This window comes from Chiloscyllium plagiosum, chromosome 26 (genome assembly GCF_004010195.1).
Source record: "Chiloscyllium plagiosum isolate BGI_BamShark_2017 chromosome 26, ASM401019v2, whole genome shotgun sequence".
Taxonomy (NCBI): Eukaryota; Metazoa; Chordata; class Chondrichthyes; order Orectolobiformes; family Hemiscylliidae; genus Chiloscyllium; species Chiloscyllium plagiosum.
The window spans coordinates 19,126,953-19,149,496 of NC_057735.1; the positions used below are offsets into that span (position 1 = coordinate 19,126,953).

Consider the following 22,544-nt stretch of genomic DNA (forward strand, 5'->3'; position numbering starts at 1 on the left):
CTGACGAGGGAGTCGCGGAGGGAGTGGTCTCTACGGAAAGCTGATAGGGGTGGGGAGGGAAATATATCCTTGGTGCTGGGGTCTGTTTGGAGGTGGCGGAAGTGACGGCGGATGATGCGCTGTACATGGAGATTGGTGGGGTGGTAGGTGAGGACCAGTGGGGTTCTGTCCTGGTGGCGGTTGGAGGGGCGGGGCTCAAGGGCGGAGGAGCGGGAAGTGGAGGAGATGCGGTGGAGGGTACCGTCGACCACGTCGGGGGGGAAATTGTGGTCCTTGAAGAAGGAGGCCATCTGTGTTGTACGTATTTTGAACTGGTCCTCCTGGGAGCAGATGCGGCGGAGACTAAGGAATTGGGGGAATGGGATGGCGTTTTTACAGGGGGGAGGATGGGAGGTGGTGTAGTCCAGGTAGCTGTGGGAGTCGGTTGGTTTGTAGTAGATGTCCGTGTTGATTCGGTCGCCTGAGATGGAAATAGAAAGGTCGAGGAAGGGGAGGAATGAATCTGAGACTGTCCAGGTGAATTTGAGGTCGGGGTGGAAGTTGTTGGTGAAGTGGATGAACTGTTCAACTTCCTCGTGGGAGCACGAGGCGGCGCCGATATAGTCATCGATGTAGCGGAGGAAAAGGTGGGGGGTGGGGCCAGTGTAGTTGCGGAAGATGGATTGTTCCACATATCCTACGAAGAGGCAGGCATAGCTGGGGCCCATGCGGGTGCCCATGGCTACTCCTTTCGTTTGGAGGAAGTGGGAGGATTGGAAGGAGAAGTTGTTAGAGTCAAGAGTGTGGTGGTGGAAAAGCACAGCAGGTCAGGCAGCATCTGAGAAGCAGGAGAATCAACGTTTCGGGCATAAGCCCTCCATCAGGAATGATTCTCCTGCTCTGAAATTCTTTTTTTTCTGAGTTCCTTACACACTTGATGCAACTTCAAGTATCAACTTCTGTGAACAACAAGCAAATTTATTAAACACAGAACAGAACTAGCTTTCTGGAGGAACTTTTTACACACACCTTGCAGGGCTTATGGGGTCACGGCTATAGGTCTCTCTGAACCAAGGAACCAGTCCTTCATTTATACAAAATCTTTGTATCACAATTAGTAATGCCCATAAGACAACTCCCATTCATCCCCCTCACAGTCACATCCCATTCAAGACAAACCCCAGCCATTCCCTCACAGTCACATGCAGTGACCACCTCACTTCCAGAAACAATGTAATGCAAATCATCCTTTAATGGCCAGATCTGGTGTGAACTGTATTTTCTTGTAACTATAGGGTGCAGTGGGAATTTTAGTTGCACTGTTCTTATTGATTATGAAGAGATGATGATGATGCAAATGGCTCCGAATGGCAAGGTAAATGGCCATGTAAATTTACTTAGATACCTGCAGAACCGAGACATCCCACCCTGCCCCGAGGCATTCAATTTCTTGCAGGTCAGCAGAGCACATTAACTCTTTGATATCACATTCCTTTGTTTAGTCATTCCATGATAACCACCAAGATGGGGGATTAGAAAGTCACTACCAATTTATTCATAATAAGAATCTTACAGTCAGTACTTAAGCAAGTTATTGACACAAAAAATACAATGATTATAACAACAAGAATTACTAGCCCAATCTGAATTCTTGGATAAGGACAGTTAAATACTTAACAAAACTGACGAGACTTCCATCCTTCCGGTGATGCTTCAGATGGAGGATACCAGTGCACCTGAGTGTGAAATACAGCGGCTGCAGCTTCAGCAGCAGGCTCGATGTACATAGCACTCTTTTGCTGCTTCTGCTCCTGCTCTGCTGTCAAATTTAACAAAACCAACTGGCTGTTGTGGTGTTAGCTTGATCAGTGAACCTTCATCTCCCTTAAATGATCAAAAGACAGGGTAAAGCTCACGTGGTTTGATGTCCATCGGAAGGCCACTGACAGAAAACGTACAGAGCTCCTCTTCACTGTTGTTAGCTTCTTCACTTTTCATGCTCATGACTGGGGAGCTGATTGAATCCATTGGATCAAGTTGTGGAGGGGCAGGTGGTGGTCCGAAGGCATGCTTTACCTGTGAATGGAGAAACTCTAGAGACAATGTTAGCTGCTGCAAGTATTTTTGCATTTCCTCTCTCATTCCTTCCTTGCCAAGGTGGGTATCAGTATGAAAACAGTCACATATTTAACTACACTAAATTGTGTCTGCATATTTCAACATTCTCAGTCATCTTGAAGTCTGTTACTATGTTCACTATTGATGACATCATCAAGTTTTATACGATCCATAAACAGCTGCCAGGGAGCAAATGGAGCCAATGGCTAAAGGATGGAATTTATGGTGGAGACTAAAGATGATGCGAAATTTTGAGAAATTGTTTTGAAAATTACACAAAATGCTTCATAGGTTGAGAATAATTTGTTTTGTTAACATGTTCTACTATCTTTCATTATTATTAGATTAATATTGCAGGTAGATCATTTGAAGTAATAACATTTGACCCAGCCTCAACAAAGTCAATTTCATTTGCAATAGAAATACATCTTTTTGATATAATATGCTAGTTAGTGTGAAGAGGTTTAAAGCTGTCTCTTATTAATGAATGCTGACATAATTATTGGGTTCTTCAAGGAGACCACACCATCATGATTCCATCTCCAATGTGGTCGAGATTTCATTCCTATTTCCACTGGAATTTGCTCATCACTGTTATGTAATTGCACTGCAGACTATATGCATTCTTTGGAAGCAGAAAAAGATTGATGATCAACATAATATTAAAATTTACTAAAACTGTTCAATTATATGATGGATATTGTGACATTCATAAAAATCTGTAACATGTTGTACCATACAACACATTGGAGTTTTGATTTTGCAGGGAAGTTATTATTAATTGAATTTTATTGTTTGGAGGTGTGGTGGTGGCATTGACTGGGCATGCTGAAACTATAGTTGAATGCCTTTAATGGGCTTTGCACATAAATCATTCAAGTCAAAACATGGGTGATTTACTGGTGCCTGCAACAGATTGGAAAAATGTACCACTGTGATTCGTTGATGGGGAAATTTAAACCATTTGGTGGCTCAGTGGTTAGCATTGCTGCTTCGCAGCGCTAGGGACCTGGGTTCCCGCCTCCGGCAACTCTCTGTGTGGAGTTTGCACATTCTCCCCGTGTCTGTGTGGGTTTCCTCCGGGTGCTCCAGTTTCCTCCCACAGTCCAAAGATGTGCAGGTTAGGTGAATTGGCCATTCTAAATTTCCCCTATTGTTAGGTGGATTAGTCATGGGTAAGTGTAGGGGAATGGGTCTGGGTGGGTTGCTCTTTAGAGGGTTGCTGTGGACTTGTTGGGCCGAAGGGCCTGTTTCTATACTGTAAGTAATCTAATTCAGTTGTGCGTAAGAGCACTTCTGGATAGAAGAAGAAAAAAGAAACTGATTAGATCAACTGGGCCAAATATTTCGGAGTCCCTGTTGCTCTGTGGGAGGTGGATTCCTTGCTATCGGAGTTATGGAAAGTACCACCCATCTTCCCAATTTGGCTCTACCTCAGCCTGGCTGGGAAGTCCTGGCCAGCGAATTGACAGAAACTGGAGGTCAAAGTCTCAGCTCACCGAGGCTACTGAACAGGACTGCTCCAAGTGCGATCTTACAGGAGCCGAATGCTGCTCATAAAACAGCTGGTGGCTTCCAAGCTGTGGTACTGATTGGTCCCTTTGACCCCACCCCCTGGTTTTGTCACAAAAAATCAGAAGATGCTGGCTCACTTCCTCTGCAACAAGAAGATGCACTGGGTCATTGAAGAGGCGCTGAATCTACCCAGTGGTGGCTTATCGCCTAGAAATGGTGGTGCTTGGACCCAACATCGTGCACCAGCTGGAGGATGCTGAGGTGTGCGTTGGATTCCTGTCTGCATGTACCCCTGCTTGGACAGAATTTCACATTGGCTCCAGGATCCTGAATCTCTCTCAGGAGCCTATGCCCCACAACCTGAGCCACCTCTTGAGAATGCCCTATGAATGTTTCCACCTGCTGCAAAGGTACTTTTGGTAATAGTTTCCACTGCAGCAACACCATCCACTTTAGTTCCTTCATTTGCTGCCCGTACACACTTTGATTTGCTTATTTACCACTGGGCAGCAGGGAATCCCCAGTGGAGGGATCTGTGCACTGGATTCCTGCCATTTTCCATCAGGGACCTGGGACGCAGGGGGTTTTCACATAGAAGTCCCAAATAACTGTAGATTGTAACAGTTCACAGACTCCCAGTCCAACTGTTTATTTTGCAGAGCAGTGCTGTGGAGTCCATGGATTGTGTATATATTGGTTGCGGGCGATTGCACCTCCTTTTTAATTATGTAAAAATCCTTTTGTTGCTTTTTGGTTGCACTTCACCCTGTACTCCTGATCTTTGGGTATCAGGTGCAGAGGGGTGTGGGCAAATCGGAGTACCTCTTTGTGGGTCTGCACATCAGCTTAGCCAGGCTGGCTATAAAGGTCCAGGCAGTGGGCTTTGGAGAGGGTCATATCTGATGAGTGTCTGTCCCTCTTCCACAGTTACGTTCATGTCTAGGTCTCCTTGGAGAGGAGGCAAATGGTATCCACCAATACTTTGATACCTTCAGAGAGAGGTGTGCACCACAATGGGTACAATGCTTTATCTTTCCTTCCAATTCCATTTTAGTTTAGTCCACTCCCTTTTTCTCTCAACTTTGATAGTTTGCAATGTCTTAACAGGCTTTGCATGTAAATTATTCAGGTGATTATTCAGGAAATACAGGTGATTTATTGTGGTGGTTAATAGTTGAAAGAAAACCACATCTGGTTTGTTGAAGGGAAATATAAACATTTAGTTTTCTCTAAACGCCCTTCCAGATATGAAAAAAAGTAAGAAATTGTGGTGGTTGAAGTAGAAAGACCATGTTTCTAATATGTATTTCTGAAAATAAAAGCTTATAAAATGTGAACAGAATAGGCTCAATTTCTACCTTTCTCTGCCTGTGTTTCTGTTATAGAGTCATGAGCCATAGAGATGTACAGTATGGAAAGAGACCCTTCGGTCCAACTTGTCCATGCCAACCAGATATCCCAACCCAATCTAGTCCCACCTGCCAGCACCCGTCCCATATCCCTCCAAACCCTTCCTATTCATATACCCATCCAAATGCCTCTTAAATGTTGCAATTGTACCAGCCTCCACCACTTCCTCTGCCAGCTCATTCCATACACGTACCACCCTCTGCGTGAAAGAGTTGCCCCTTAGGTCTGTTTTATATCTTTCCCCTCTGACCCTAAACCTATGTCCTCTAGTTCTGGACTCCCCGACCCCAGGGAAAAGACTTTGTCTATTTATCCCATCCATGCCCCTCATAATTTTGTAAACCTCTATAAGGTCACCCGTCAGCCTCCGCGCTCCAGGGAAAACAGCCCCAGCCTGTTCAGCCTCTCCATATAGCTCAAATCCTCCAACCCTGGCAACATCCTTGTAAATCTTTTCTGAACCCTTTCAAGTTTCACAATATCTTTTCGATAGGAAGACCAGAATTGCATGCAATATTCCAACAGTGGCCTAATCAATGTCCTGTACAGCCGCAACATGACCTCCCAACTCCTGTACTCAATACTCTGACCAATAAAGAGAAGCATACCAAACACCACCTTCACTATCCTATCTACGTGTGCCTCCACTTTCAAGGAGCTATGAACCTGCACTCCAAGGTCTCTTTGTTCAGCAACACTCCCTAGGATCTTAAGTGTATAAGTCCTGCTAAGATTTGCTTTTCCAAAATGCAGCACCTCACATTTATCTGAATTAAACTCCATCTGCCACTTCTCAGTCCATTGGCCCATCTGATCCAGATCCTGTTGTAATCTGAGGTAATCCTCTTCGCTGTCCACTACACCTCCAATTTTGATGTCAACTGCAAACTTACTAACTGTACCTCTTATGATCACATCCAAATCATTTATGTAAATGACAAAAGTAGAGGACCCTTATGGCACTCCACTGGGCACAGGCCTCCAGTCTGAAAAACAACCCTCCACCACCTTCTGTCTTCTACCTTTGATCAAGTTCTGTATCCAAATGGCTAGTTCTGCCTGTATTCCATGAGATCTAACCTTGCTAATCTGTCTCCCATGAGCAACCTTGTTGAATGCCTTACTGAAGTCCATATAGATCACATCTACTGCACTGCCCTCATCAATCCTCTTTGGTACTTCTTCAAAAAACTCAATCAAGTTTGTGAGACATGATTTCCCATACCCAAAGCCATGTTAACTATCCCAAATCAGTCCTTGCCTTTCCAAATACATATACATCCCTCAGGATTCCCTCCAACAACTTGCCCACCACCATATCAGGCTCACTGGTCTATAGTTCCCTGGCTTGTCCTTACTGCCTTTCTTAAACAGTGGCACCACGTTAGCCAACATCCAGTCTTCCAGCACTTCACTTGTGACTATCGATGATACAAATATCTCAGCAAAAGGCCCAGCAATCATTTCTCTAGCTTCCCACAGAGTTCTCGGGTACACCTGATCAGGTCCTGGGGATTTATCCACCTTTACCCGTTTCAAGACATTCAGCACTTCCTCCTCTGTAATATGGACATTTTGCAAGATGTCGCCATCTATTTCCCTACAGTCTATATCCTCCATATCCTTTTCCACAATAAATACTGATGCAAAATATTCATTTAGAATCTCCCCCATTTTCTGCAGCTCCACACAAAGGCCGTTTGCTGATCTTTGAGCAGCCCTATTCTCTCCTAGTTACCCTTTTGTCCTTAATGTATTTGTAAAAACCCTTTGGATTCTCCTTAATTCTATTTGCCAAAGCTATCTCATGTCCCCTTTTTGCCCTCCTGATTTCCCTCTTAAGTATACTCATACTTCCTTTATATTCTTCTAAGGATTCACTCGCTCTATCCTGTCTCTACCTGACATATGCTTCCTTCTTTTTCTTAACCAAACCCACAATTTGTTTAGTCATCCAGCGTTCCCTATACTGACCAGCCTTTCCTTTCACCCTGACAGGAATATACTTTTTCAGGATTCTTGTTATCTCATTTCTGAAGGCTTCCCATTTTCCAGCCATCCCTTTACCTGAAAACATCTGCCGCCAATCAGTTTTTGAACGTTCTTGCCTAATACCGTCAAAATTGGCCTTTCTCCAATTTAGGACTTCAACTTTTAGATCTGGTCCATCCTTTTCCATTACTATTTCAAAACTAATAGAATTATGATCACTGGCCCCAAAGTGCTCCCCTAGTGACACCTCAGTCACCTGCCCTGCCTTATTTCCCAAGAGTAGGTCAAGTTTTGCACTTTCTCTAGTAGGTACATCCACATACTGAATCAGAAAATTGTCTTGTACAAATTCCTCTCCATCTAAATCTTTAACATTATGGCAGTCCCAGTCTATGTTTGGAAAGTTAAAATGCCCTACCATAACCACCCTATTACTCTTACAGATAGCTGAGATCTCCTTACAAGTTTGTTTCTCAATCTCCCTCTGACTATTAGGGGGTCAATAATACAATCCCAATAAGATGATCAATGATCAATGATTAATAAAGCTTGGAGATGAATAAGTTTCTGATGTTGCTGAAATGTTATTCATTATTGCAGTTAAATGTATTTTGCTTCCACAACTGGGCTGAAGGTAATTTCATTGGTATTACTCTGGGTGAAGGTCAGAGGAAGTGGAAGATAGAGATCTTGGATATTTCCCCTTTGTAATTCCTGTTTATTTCAAATGCAGGTCTTCTTAGTTAGTGGCAACAGAGAGACATTGGCCATCATTGTTCTTAAATCATGTTTTTACACTTACAATTATGATTATTCTTGGAAAGTTTCTGCGTCTATCCAGATCCCTTCCGGTAATGTCATTTCTGTAAAATTTGCATTGGATTATTAGGAATTGGGAGTAAAACAAAAATACTGAGATTGAAAGTCTAATACAATGGTTGAAGTTTTTGCTCTGCCTGTGTGAATTTGATGATGGGGGAGCTGCAATTACTCAGATGATTAGGAACTTTGCCACCTTTCCACCCCCATCCCGATTATGTCAATGGCAGGAAAGCATGTGGGAAGACTTTCCACCCTAATACCAATTAGGGCTCAAATAAGGGTATCCTACTGCAATTGCTGGTTTCTCCCAATAGAGGCATCATCAAACCAGAAACATGATGTGCAAATCTGTGTGGATTGTATGCAGTTTCTCAGAGGGTATCTGAGTTTTTATATTGAGTTGTTGTCTCTTATCCTCAGCAATAGCAAGATTTGTAGAACCCTTGATTTTGTGGGAAATCGTTGTTATTTCTCTGATCTTACATTTGAGAAGTTCAGAAGGATATATGGAGAGAGAAAGAGCAAGCCCTCCAAACTATGCTGTTTGAAATTCATATTCTTTCTCTGCTCTGTCTAAAACCTGTTTTCTTGAAATACAGTTTACTTGTGGATCCCCATGTTTGGTGACTTTTTTCAAACAGAATAATCTGCAGGCAAATTTCATCATAATATCTGAACCTTTTAGAAAAATGTAAATCAAAAACAGAAGACAAGGGTTTCTTCAGGCTTGATGGAGTTTCAGTATGATTTGAGAAAATGTTAATTTCTGCCCAATCTGTCTTTCTTTGTTTCTTTGCTTTCAAGAGCTTCATGCAACTTCATTCGGTGATCATTGCTCTGGTATTCAGTCAATGCTTTCTTCTTTTTGTTTAAAAACAATTTTGGTCCCTTTCAGTCGATGAAAGTCTCATATATTAAAATCACGTGATGAAAGTTGTAAATTTATAATCCATACTTTCGTACTATCATGGTAATTCATAACATAAATAGTAAAACAATTGTGATCTTTGCAGGTCAATGCCACAAACCTCCGCTTGTTAAATTTGCCGACCTATTGAACCAGTATCTCATTCAGCAAGGTTTCTCCGTGGGTCAAGTTGTTTACTATAGATGTTTGCCAGGTTATAAGCGGAATGACAGCACCCCAGATTTTGTCATTTGTCAAGCCAATTTAACTTGGTCAGAACCATTGATGAGTTGCATGCGTAAGTATACATGTCAATATAACTTTTTACTGCTTATCTTTTAAGTTTTCTTATGAAATATATAAACAAAAGATTTACATTTACATAAACATTTTTTAGTGACCAGGCATCTCAAAGCACTTTATGGGCAATGATATATTTTTGAAGTAAGGTTATTTTTGTGAATTTTGGAAAAATGATCCTAGATTTTGAGGCAAGTATTACATGTCTAAACATATAAAGCAGCTCAAAGGCTAGTTCCTTTGCATTTTAATGCAATCATAACCTGTGGTGCATATATCCTTTATTAATTCAAGACCCACTTATACATCTTCCCAGATTTAAGTGTTAGTCCTGCGGTCAACTGTGGCTCTGAGTTCTCATTTCCCAATCAGAAGATTCGACATTCAAGCTGCAATCAGAGACCTGAGTGCATGGTATTAGCCTGATATTTCTGTGTGGTTCAGTGGAGGTGCTGCACTATTGGAGGTGTTGTCATTTGAATGAGACCTTAACCCCAAGCCACATTAGCCCTTTCAGTTAATTGTAAAAAGTGCTATGGCAAAGTGTTCCCTGTTGTCTTGACCAACACTTTTCCATTAACCAACATCACAAAAGAAAACTAATTATCTGTTATTTATTGCAAGGTTATTTTTTGTAATTGTACTGCTTTATTTCTCCACATCAGAAAAATAAATATGCTTCATCATATTTAACTTATTTTGAAACATCCAGAAACATCCTGAAGTCATGTAAACTGCTATATAAATACAAGGTTCTTTTTCTTAAGGATAGCATAAATTAACTGAGTCATGTGTCAAATCATCAAAAATTGTTATTTAGCAAATACATGTAAAATACGGTCAATTTTAGTTGTGATATTTAATTATTGAGTCCATTCTTTAGTGGTTTCTATTTATATTATAAATTAATGTTTCAACATATGTAAAGAAATTTAGTTACATAGGTCTGAGAGATGAGAGATACTTCATATTATTGGGATCAGTGTAAACATTGAAGTGATGTTTAAAATGTCTCTTTATCTATGTTTTACACAGCTAAACTTTGTGGTCCTCCAAATGATTTACAAAATGGTTACTGCACTATTAGTGGTCAAACATTTGGGAGCTCAGCAACTTACCACTGCAATAAAGGGTAAGCATTAACTCACAGTATCACAAATTCACATAACTGATCAGGGATGGCTACATTGTAATTGACATTGTGATTACTGAGACTGTATGTAGTGGCCTGCTCAGGTTAGTGGATGTATATATGGGTAGACATGTTCGCGACAGAATATAATACTATGTATGGATCATGGGAATAAAGTTGGGGTGTAGCAGTAACTGGATGATCCTACAGACAGGCAGCAGGCCTTAACAGTGAAGTAGCTTCTTTCTGTACCATAAAGACTCTATGACTGATATTTTGTTGCGTTGACAGGGTGTCATCTACTACTGGCTTTGACCATTCTGTGGGGGAACCTCCAATGGTATTTAGTGGTAATTGAGCACTAATTGAGCACTCTGATGAGCTTCTTGCATAATTGAAGTCTCTGGTGGCATAGACTGTGCCTTTGAGAGTGTCAACAAATCAGAGGCCAACTGCTCCTCATGTTGAAGCTTAGGTGGGAGCTGTGTCAGCTGGAGGGCATACCATCATTCGCATCAAAGGAAGATCCAAAGCCAGAGATGAGTGAGGCCAGAATGAGGCTCAGCAAAATTTGGCAAATACACATAAAATTCATTCAGTTTGTCATGATATTTAATTATTGAGTTCCACTTAGAGGTAGCAGTTTATATTTATATTATGGAATAACATGTCAAATTCTGCAAGGATATTTTAATTGCGTGAGTTGAGTACTGGTGAGAAATGGGCAGGACGAGGGTCATCTGATGGGGATCATGGGCTGGAAGGAAGGATAACAGATAGGGACAGGAGTGGCCTTGACCTATCTGATGCCGGCACCCTTGATTGGGCAGTGAGTGCCTGACAACAAGGGACCACCTCCTGCAGGAAGCTGTCGTCAAACCCAACAAGGTCATGTTGAGTAGCTTTTGGGAGAGATGTGGAATAACTGCAGTACCCCTGTATATCCTGAGTTACCACTGAATTGCAGTGGGTTCTTAGCTGTCAATTGGCCTGTTTATTGGACATAATTGATCCCATCTCCAGTGACTGTGAAGCCCACATCATTGATTCTGGAATCCAGCTTAATTACGGAAGTTTTGCCTCCATCAGGAAGCTGACATGGGTCCTCTCCCTCAATTAGTTGGGTCTGTTTCTATTAACTGTTTCCCAGTGTATCTGGCTGTATTTAATTCTGCCCCATGACTCCAGAAGAAGATAATGAACTCACTGGCTGACATCTCCTCCTACTGCCTCCTTGGCCAAGACCTCTGCTCCCTTCGCCAAACTGTCATCTTTGAGACCATCCACAGTCTCATCATCTCAGGTGATCTTCCACCCTTAGCCTCCAACCTCATAGTCCCCCAACCCCACACAGCCCAGTTCTATCTCTTTCCAAAAATTCCCAAACGACCTGATTGTCTCCGCCTTCTCCTGCCCCACTGAACTTAACTTTGCTTATCTCAATTGTGTCCTGGCCTCCTTGATCCAAAGATTCCCTACATACATCCTCCATGACTTCTAATTCCCCGGCCTCAACATCTCATCCTCACCATGCACATCCAGTCACTCTATACCAGCATCCCCCGTAAGGATGGGGGAACCTCCAAGGAAGGCCAAAAAGCTCTGTTTCTTCCTCTCCTACTGACCCACTCAGTTCCTCTCCACTGACACCATTGCTTGATTGGCAGAACTGGTCCTTACCTTCAACAACTTCTCCTTTCAATCCTCCCACTTCCTACAAAAGAGAGGGGTGGCGATGGATACTTGCATGGGTCCCAGCTATGTCTGCCACTTCATAGGTTACACCCTCTTGTCCAGCTACACTGGCAACATCCCCCACCTTTTCCTCTGCTACATCAATCACTATATCGGTGCTGCCTCGTGCTCCCACAAGCAACTTGAACAGTTCATTCATCACACTAACTCCTTCCACTCAGACTTCAAATTGATCTGGTCCATTTCTTAAATCTCCCTCCCCATCATGCACCACTTCTCTGTCTCAATCTCCAGTGACTGACTAAACACCCAAACGCACTGACTCTAACAGCTACTTTGACTACACCTCCTCCCACCACACCCCCAGCCCCCGCTTTCCCACACTCCCCGGAAGACAGTGAATGTCACGCTGCTGTTTGAAAATGGTGTAGGCAAACTATAGATCAGTTACCTTAACATCTGTAGTTGGGAATATGCTGGAGGCTATCATTAAAGAAGAAATAGTGAGACATTTGGATGGAAAGGTTTCCGTCAGACAGATGTAGCATGGATTCAGGAAGGGAAGCTCATGTTTGACAAACCTACTGGAGTTCTTTGAGGATGTAATAAGCGTGGCAGATAGAGGGGAACGGGTAGGCTTTGGAAACTTGGATTTCCTGAAAGCGTTGGGTAAGGTGCCACATAAAAGACTCATCCGTAAGATAAGAATGTATGGAGTTGTGGGGAATGTACTAGTCTGGATAGTGAACTGGATAACCAATAGAAAGCAAAAGGTTGGGATAAATGGATGTTTCCCCGTTTGGAGATCAGTGGTGAGTGTGGTGATGTGGTCGGCATGGACAGGTTGGACCGAAAGGTCCCAGGCTGTACATCTCTATGATTCTGGGGTCGGTGTTGGTTCTGATGTTTATGTATATAAATGATTTGGAAGAGGAGACTGGGTGTAATGTATCCAAGTTTGCTGATGACATTAAATTGAGTGGAAAATCAAAATGTGTAGAGGATGTGGAGGGACTGCAGAAAGATTTATATATGTTAAGTGTTTGGGCACGTGTCTGATAGATGGAGTACAATGTTGGTAAATGTGAGGTTATCCACTTCAGAAGTAAAAATAGGAGGTTAGGGTATTTTTTAATTGGTGAAAGATTGCGGCATGCTGTTGTGCAGAGGGACTTAGGAGTGCTCGTATGTGAATTGCTAAAAGTTGATTTGCAGGCGCAATAGGTAATCAGGAAGGCAAATGGGATATTGGCTTTCATTGCTAGAGGGATTAAATGTAAGAGCAGGGAAGTTCTGCTGCAATTCTATAAGATGTTGGGTGAGGCCACACCTGGAATACTGTGTGCATTTCTGGTGTCCTAACTTGAGGAAGGATATACTGACTTTGCGGGCTCAGCAGGTGGATTTCAGAGATAAGGGGCTTACCCTATGAGGAGAGGTTGGGCTCCCTGTGACTGTACTTTCAAGAATTTAGAAGATTGAGTGGGGATCTTATAGAAACATATAAAACTATGAAAGGGACAGATAAGATAAAGGTGGGCAAGTTGTTTCCGCAGGTGCGTGAAACCACGTGAGGGGACATAGTTTCAAGATTAGGAAGAAGGATTCTGGGTAATCCAAGATGGAGGATGGGAAAAATTTCTGGCTGTAACAGCTGTTCCTTTTTTTGAGCTATTTTAGGTGTTGGAGGTGATTTCCTTGAATTCCAGGAGCAGCAATTACTGTTTCATATGCTGTTGCATTGCTTTGGAACTTTGGAAAAAGAAAGTCAAAACAACAGCAGTTTTAAGAAGGGAGAGGTACAGACAAAGGAAGCACATGGTGAGGTCAGTGCAGGAGAGAGAGAGAGAGAGAGAGAGACAAAGAAACTGACACCACAGTGAACCTGCACAGCTACTGCTTTTGCTGTTTTGAATTCATGTACCGCTGGACATCGGAGTGCGTCTGGGAAAATTAACAATCAAAATCTACAACTGATCTTGGAGAAACTGTTTGGGCGAAGTCACAGCACAGAAACAGATAAGTGAATAGTTTTAAATGTGGCCTACAGAAAGTCTGCAGAAGTGAGTAGAGTGGGTTCTTTCTTGATTGTATGTTATTTGAGATATGTCTCTTGATTAAACTTAAAACTTAAGTTATAACTATTAAAGTTAACCTGAGGCAGTGTTTTGTAGAAGAATAAGACAGCGTTATTTTCTGGGTCTGTAGATTGTGAAGGAGCAAAAATGGCTGTTAGTAGAGTGATAAGCGCTTCTTGTCAGATGTGGGAGTTTAAGGAGAGTTTACAGGTTATTGTGGATTATATCTGCAATAAATGCTGTTGGTTGCAAATCCAATCATATCGAATGGATTGGTTGGAGACACAGTTAGAAGCAATGAGGAATTTGCAAATGCAACGGTATGTGATGGATGGCGGTTATAAAAAAGTCTCATATACAGTCACATAGATGGGTTAATTCCAGGAAAGGTAAGAGAGGTAGGCTGTTAGTACAGGAGTCTTCTGTGGCTATCTCCATTTCAAATAAGTATGCTGTTTTGGAAAATGTAGGGGGTGATGGATTCTCAGGGGAATGTAGCATGAACAGCCAAGTTTCTGGAATTGAGACTGGCTCTAATGCAAGAGGGGTACATTGGGTTCCAAGAGATCAATTGTGTGAGGGGACTCTCGAGTCCAAGGTACAGACAAACGTTTCTGTGGACAGCAGTGAAAAATCAGAATGATGTGTTGCTTCCCAGGTTCCAAGATCAAGGATGTCTCAGGGAGGGTGCAGAATGTTCTCAAGGGGGAGAGGAGCCAGCAAGAGGTCATTGTCCATTGGAACCAATGACATAGGAAGGGAAAAGATTGAGATTCTGAAGGGAGATTACAGAGAGTTAGGCAGGAATTTAAAAAGAAGGTCCTCAAGAGTAGTAATAACTGGATTACTCCCAGTGATACGAGCTAGTGAGAACAGGAATAGAAGGATAGAGCAGATGAATGCATGGCTGAGGAACTGGTATATGGGAGAAAGATTCACATTTTTGGATCATTGGAATCTCTTTTGGGGTAGAAGTGACCTGTACAAGAAAGACTGATTGCACCTAAATTGGAAGGGGACAAATATACTGGCAGGGAGATTTGCTAGAGCTGCTCGGGAGGATTTAAATCAGTAAAGTGGAATGGGGGGGGGAACCCAGGGAGATAGTGAGGGAAGAGATTAATCTGAGACTGGTACAGTTGAGAACAGAAGCGAGTCAAACAGTCAGGACAGCCAGGGACAAGGTAAGACTAATAAATTAAACTGCATTTATTTCAATGCAAGGGGCCGAACAGGGAAGGCAGATGAACTCAGGGCATGGTTAGGAACATGCCCTGAGTTATATCCCAGGGATTGGGATATAATAGCAATTACTGAAACATGGCTCAGGGATGGACAGGACTGGCAGCTTAATGTTCCAGGATACAAATGCTACAGGAAGGATAGAAAGGGAGGCAAGAGGAGGGGGAGTGGCATTTTTGATAAGGGATAGCATTACAGCCGTACTGACGGAGGATATTCCTGGAAATACATCCAGGGAAGTTACTTGGGTGGAACTGAGAAATAAGAAAGGGATCATCACTTTATTGAGATTGTATTATAGACCCCCTAATAGTCAGAGGGAAATTAAGAAACAAATTTGTAAGGAGATCTCAGCTATCTGGAAGAATAATAGGGTGGTTATGGTAGGGCATTTTAACTTTCCAAACATAGACTGGGTCTGCCATAGTGTTAAGGGTTTAGAGGAGAGGAATTTGTCAAACATGTACAAGACAATTTTCTGATTCAGTATGTGGATTTACCTACTAGAGAAGGTGCAAAGCTTGACCTACTCTTAGGAAATAAGGCAGGGCAGGTGACTGAGGTGTCACTGGGGGAGCACTTTGGGCCCAGTGATCATAACTCTATTAGATTTAAAATAATGATGGGAAAGGATAGACCAGATCTAAAAGTTGAAGTTCTAAATTGGAGAAAGGCCAATTTTGATGGTATTAGGCAAGGATTTTCAAAAGCTGATTGAGGCCAAATGTTCGCAGGTAAAGGGATGGCTGGAAAATGGGAAGCCTTCAGAAATGAGATAACGAGAATCCAGAGAAAGTATATTGCTGTTAGGATGAAAGGAAAGGCTGGTTGGTATAGGGAATGCTGGATGACTAAAGAAATTGAGGGTTTGGTTAAGAAAAACAAGTAAGCATATGTCAGGTATATACAGGATAGATCGAGTAAATCCTTAGAAGAGTATAAAGAAAGTAGGAGTATACTTAAGAGGGAAATCAGGAGAGCAAAAAGGGTCATGAGATAGCTTTGGAAAATAGAAGGGTTTTTACAAATACATTAAGGACAAAAGGGTAACTAGGGAGAGAATAGGATCCCTCAAAGATTAGCAAGGTGGCCTTTGTGTGGAGCCACAGAAAATGGGGGAGACACAATATGAGTATTTTGCATCAGTATTTACTGTGGAAAAGGATATGGAAGATATAGAATGTCGGGAAATAGATGGTGACATCTTGAAAAATGTCCATAATACAGAGTGCTGGATGTCTTGAAATGTATAAAGGTGGATAAATCCCCAGTACCTGATCAGATATACCCTAGAACTCTGTGGGAAACTAGGGAAGTGATTGCTGGGCCTCTTGCTAAGATATCTGTATCGTCGATAGTCACAGGTGAAGCGCTGGAAGACTGTAGGTTGGCTAACGTGGTGCCACTGTTTAAGAAGGGTGGTAAGGACAAGGCAGGGAACTATAGACTGGTGAGCCTGACCTCGGTGGTGGGCAAGTTGTTGGAGGGAATCCTGGGGGACAGGATGTAGATGTATTTGGAAAGGCAAGGACCGATTAGGGATAGTCAATATGGCTTTGTGTCTGGGAAATCATGTCTCACAAACTTGATTGAGTTTTTTGAAGAAGTAACAAAGAGGACTGATGAGGCAGAGCAGTAGATGTGATCTATATGGACTTCAGGAAGACGTTCGACAAGGTTCCCCATGGGAGACTGATTAGCAAGGTTAGATCTCACAGAATGCAGGGAGAAGTAGCCATTTGGATACACCAAAAATGGAGGTGTAGTGGACAGCGAAGAGGGTTACCTCATATTACAATGAGATCTTGATCAGATGGGCTAATGGGCTGAGAAGTGGCAGATGGCGTTTAATTCAGATAAATGTGTGAAGAAGGCATTTGGTATGCTTTCCTTTATTGGTCAGAGTATTGAGTACAGGAGTTGGGAGGTCATGTTGCGGCTGTACAGGATATTGGTTAGGCCACTGTTGGAATATTGCTTGCAATTCTGGTCTCCTTCCAATTGGAAAGACGTTGTGAAACTTGAAAGGGTTCAGAAAAGATTTACGAGGATGTTACCAGGGTTGGAGGATTTGAGCTATCGAGAGAGGCTGAACAGGCTGGGGCTGTTTTCCCTGGAGCGTCGGGGGCTGAGGGGTGACCTTATAGATGTTTACAAAATTATGAGGGGCATGGATAGAATGAATAGTCAAAGTCTTTTCCCTGGGATGGTGGAGTCCAGAACTAGAGGGCATAGCTTTAGGGTAAGAGAGGAAAGATATAAAAGAGACCTAAGGGGCAACCTCTTCACGCAGAGGGTGGTACTTGTATGGAATGAGCTGCCAGAGGATGTGGTGGAGGCTGGTACAATTGCAACATTTAAAAGGCATCTGGATGGATATATGAATAGGAAGGGTTTGGAGGACTATGGACCGGGTGCTGGCAGGTGGGATTAGATTGTGTTGCGATATTTAGTCGGCGTGGACGGGTTAGACCGAAAGGTCTGTTTGCATGCTGTACATCTCTATGTGTAGATTTAGGACAGAGATGGGGATGAGCTGCTTTTCCTAGAGAGTAGTGAATCTATGGAATTCTCTGTCCAAGAAAGCATTAGAGGCAGCTTCATTAAATATATTCAAGACACAGTTGGATAGATTTTTGCATGGTAAGGGAATTAAGGGTTAAGGGGATAATGCAGATAGGAGGACCTGAGACAATGGATAGATCAGCCATAACCTTAAAGAATGGCAATGCAGGCTCGACTGGCCAAATGTCCTACTCCTGCTTCTATTACTATGAATACTATGAAACGATGACCAGTTCCCTGTGGAGAATTGTCGAGTGATGCATTTTGGTGTAGACAACATGGAGAGACAGTATAAAACAAAGGGTGCTAATCTGAAGGGGAGTGCAGGAGCAGATACCTGAATATATGTAAGTCATTACAAATTGCAGGACAGATAGAAAGAGCAGTTTATAGATAGTACAGTTTTCCTGGCTTCATAAATAGGAACATAAAGTACAAGAACAGAGAGTTTATGATGAACCAATATAAGATACTGGTTAGACCTCAGTTGTAGTATTGTGTGCAGTTCCGGAGATCACACTACAGGAATAATGTGAATAGATTGGAGAGAGTGCAGAAGAAGTTCCATAGAAACGGTTCCAGGCACAAGACACTTCAGTTATGCGGATTCTAATGTTGTTGCTACATCCAAAGACACCTCTGTTAACAATCAATTTGCTGTTTAATGTAAACTTTGTGGCAAATGCTTAGCATTGAAACCATAGAAACCGAAGTCAAAAACTGAAGCAAAAACTGAACTTTGCGTCCCTAACTAGGTTGCTTATGTATTAAACCAGAGCTGAAGAAGGATCCTAATCAATTTCTTCTATTTGTTCAGGGAAATTTCATTTATCTTTCTCTTCCTGTTCCAGCTATCAATTGCTTGGCAAACGTCAGATCCTGTGCACCAGTTTTGGATGGAGCAAGAGTTTTCAATTCTGTGACCGTAAGTAAATAACCTTGTTTCTTGGTAAGGATTCACATCAGAACTCGCAGCGCCAGAGACCCGGGTTCAATTCCCGACTCAGGCGACTGACTGTGTGGAGTTTGCACGTTCTCCCCGTGTCTGCGTGGGTTTCCTCCGGGGGCTCCGGTTTCCTCCCACAGTCACAAAGATGTGCAAGTCAGGTGAATTGGCCATGCTAAATTGCCCGTAGTGTTAGGTAAAGGGGTAAATGTAGGGGTATGGGTGGGTTACGCTTCGGCGGGTCGGTGTGGACTTGTTGGGCCGAAGGGCCTGTTTCCACACTGTAAGTAATCTAATCTAATCTAATCTAATACAGTCAGGATATTGAGCTGGGAGGAATTAATCTGAGTTTATACTTCCATTTATATCCTCTTTTCCTGTTCTAATCTTGTTTAAGATCAGCATACCTATCATAATTCACTAGGCACCTGACAATGTGCATGTAACTCCATGGAGTGATTGAAAAATGAAGACAGGAAAATGCCTGCTTTTACTGACTTAGTTGACCCATACCAGGGGTAGTGGTATAATTAGACTGAGCACTGCTTACTTAGGGAGGGAGGATGAAATTAGGCAGGATTGCAGATCTTGAAGTAACATCCAGCAATTTCTGAGCAAAGTTGTAGTTTTAAGCTTGCTTTAATTGCTTGGTCTTCCATGAAAAGGGAACAACTGCCAAATATTAAAACAATGTGTACAGGGGCATATCAATCTCCATTAACAAATTCACATCCTCAATTCACTGGCCGGAGCAGTGTGTTTGAATTGTGTTATCTAATTGATACATTGCCAATATTGTCAAGTTTGTTAAAGACCTGTGTCTGACTTAAGTGTCAGTGCAATGTTCCCATTCACTGCTGAGATTATGTCATTGTCATACAAGCAGCAAATTCAAACAAGAATGAAACATTGACACTTCATGAAGTAAAGGGACATCTGTAAAGGGACAATGTTATCAATCAATATAGGGATGTTTTGTTTCACTATTTGAGGCAATCAAAATAATCGTCTGACATTCAAAGTTTGGACATTAATCATTGCAAAAAGATTCACCTCGAGGATGTATTGCACAGAACACTCCTGATAGACGAGGAGGGAAGATGTGCTCTTCATGAAGTTTTTCATGAGGGACAGGTGTTATGGCTACTGGCCAACAGCTTAGAGAGTTCTGGGGAAGTCTCGCTCGACTCATCTTTCACAAAACTTGGGGCAGATAGTACCTCAGCACAGAGTGACATTTGGTGTTTGTGTACCAAGCATCTCCATACAGTCATGATAAGCCTCCCAGGAAGGTGGCCATCAGGATGAGAGTGATTTTGTGAACGGTTTCTCCCCTTTAATCTAAAAATTTGCATATCATGTCCCTACAAACACAGTTGATTTTCAACTTCCAGGTTAAGTGAAGATAGTTCTCCCTAATGCAGGAGAATGGGCCACATACGGCAACATTGGGAAATCCTTGCAATTGAGAAGTTGTGAGCAAGTGTTCCCACATGCCCAGTTTTGAGTTACAGTGGCTATTTATACTTTGAGTTTTTTTATGCACATCCTGAACCATATTCCTAGCACATCTCAGTTGGCAACAGGTACTAATGCAAGAGCAGAGAAAAACAAACTGACTACATTCCCTCAAATGTGTTCTATCGTGTTCTTCCATTCCACTTGAACATCACAATGAATAAAATCACATTCCTAAAACAGCAAGAAATCACAACCCAATGAGGTTAATTGTAACTTTCGGTGATAACGTAAAGGGGCTGTGAACTGTCTTAAGATACACCTTTTCCAAGTTTGCATTCCATTGAGTTCACTAACATTGTCATTTTTTTTCTAAGGAAATACCAGTGTAGGTAATTTTCAGACATTTCATACTGAAATGTCTTCGTCTCAAACTTCTTCTGTTTCCTAGATATATTCAGCAAAACCCCTCAACCGAATATTCAAAGTAAGAACATAGGAAATGGAGTAGACCTTTCAGTCCCTCAAGCCTGTTCCATCATTTAATGAGATCTTTAACTAGCCTAACTCCGCATATCTGCCTTTGATCTATATCCCTTAGCACTTTTGCTTAATAAAAAAATTATCTCCCTCAGATTTAAAACGAACAACTGATTTAACATCAACTGCCATTTGTGGAAGAGAGTTTAAAATTTCTACCACTTTGTGTGTAGAATTGCTTCCTGATATCTCTCCTGAGCAATCTAGCCCTCATTTTCAGACTGTGCTCGGACTGTTTACATTGCCCCACTGAACCATCGCTCACATGAGTTTCTTGGATTTATGAGAATAACCACCAATCCAGGTTTGGGTTCAAGCATTTAGATTGTAGTAATCTGATATGGGCCTAACCATAATTTTTGGAGCTTGAAGGCTGGTGAGTCTTGCACTGTATTTATCTGATGTGCTGTCAGTCTTGACATGAACCTTTATACTCCCTACATATTCTGAAGAACTGAGCAGATGGAATTAGCTTTTGTCAAAGGCAGATCCCATTTCTTTACACTAACGGGAGAAGCTGTGGTAAAATCACAGCAGAGCTAGAAGCGAACTCACTCTCAACCTAGTTGCCGCTGTTGGATTTGTGCTTGCTTTTTTGGCAACTTTTACACTTCAGTGTAAAAGTGAACTCTGCAGCAAATGTGGCTGTATGTTCCTATTGGACCAATAGAGAGCCCATACTGATGGAAGTTTCAGCTTAAATGTAATCCACGAAATTCCTGTGTATGACATGGCAGTGTGCCCACATTATTATGAAATCTAACACCCTGTTGCTTATCATGAATAACATCTGATGAAATCTGTTAGGAACATATTAAAATCTGTAGTGTGGTTTATACAGCTGAGACACTCTGGTAGTCAGTCTCAAAATGTTACAGATACAAGACAATTCTAATGTGTGGGTGGTTCTTACCTCCACCTTGAAATTGACAAAGACATTCCAAACAGCTAAAGTCCCAGGGAAGGAATTAAACATAAGATTGATCTAAGTTTTAATAACAAACAGGTAATATGCTTCATGTGATGGAACATTCTCGTCTTTGGAAAACAGAACATCATCCAACTAATTTTAACCATTGACGCAGTATGTGGGGAGCAGACTTCACCCTTTCGATTGTGTAAAGAGTATCTACTCATCTAGACTCGAAACATCAGCTTGCTCTCTGTCCATAGCTGCTGCCTGATCTGCTATGATTTGCAGTATTTTTTGTTTTCAGATAGGAAGGATTTCACCGTGTCTTGAAACTCTGCTCTTTCATTCTGCCACTGGGAGGCCATTCTTTCAGGCACAATACCTAATGCCTTGGAGAGTCTTGGAGGCGGCATATACATTTCTATCCTGTCTCTGACAATCTGACTTATTAGGTCTTTACAGAGTCTCAAAAGACTACCTACCACCAGGGTCAGATGATTCTACCACTCCATCAACAATTCCTTCCAGCTGTGGGATTCTGACCTGGGGCAGTGTGGTGTGAATAAATTTGCACATCAGTTGGCTGTGTCAAATTCCACACCTATCTCGTTCCATTCTTGGTGACACAAGTTTAGCATTTCAGCCCATGATGGATATCCAATGTGGTATATTGTGTTGACAAGTGGAGAAATCTCTCAACAGCTTTAAACTGAATGCTATGAATTATATGTGGTGTTTATAGCACTGAAAAATGTCCTCACTCTTTTTCCAGTAAGTGGAATTAATTCTTGTTTTAAGAAATATTGTACACAGATGTCTCAGGGAGTGTTCATTTTCCCTAAACTTGGCAATTTCCTCACTGTAAGTGGTCTATAATAATGATTTTCCATTCTTAAAATACAGCTTTGATACCATGGCTGTACTTATATACA

General features: G+C 42.0%; 1 protein-coding gene across 2 annotated transcripts in view; it reads left to right on the top strand.

The window, feature by feature from the left end:
• Positions 1-22,544, top strand: part of LOC122563178 (complement decay-accelerating factor-like) — a 44,880-nt gene that overhangs the window by 6,171 nt on the left and 16,165 nt on the right. For both annotated transcript variants that reach the window (XM_043716693.1, XM_043716694.1), the window contains exons 2-4: positions 8,850-9,041; positions 10,079-10,175; positions 18,607-18,680. In XM_043716693.1, the coding sequence (XP_043572628.1) occupies positions 8,850-9,041; positions 10,079-10,175; positions 18,607-18,680 (363 nt within the window). The remainder of the gene's footprint in view (positions 1-8,849; positions 9,042-10,078; positions 10,176-18,606; positions 18,681-22,544) is intronic.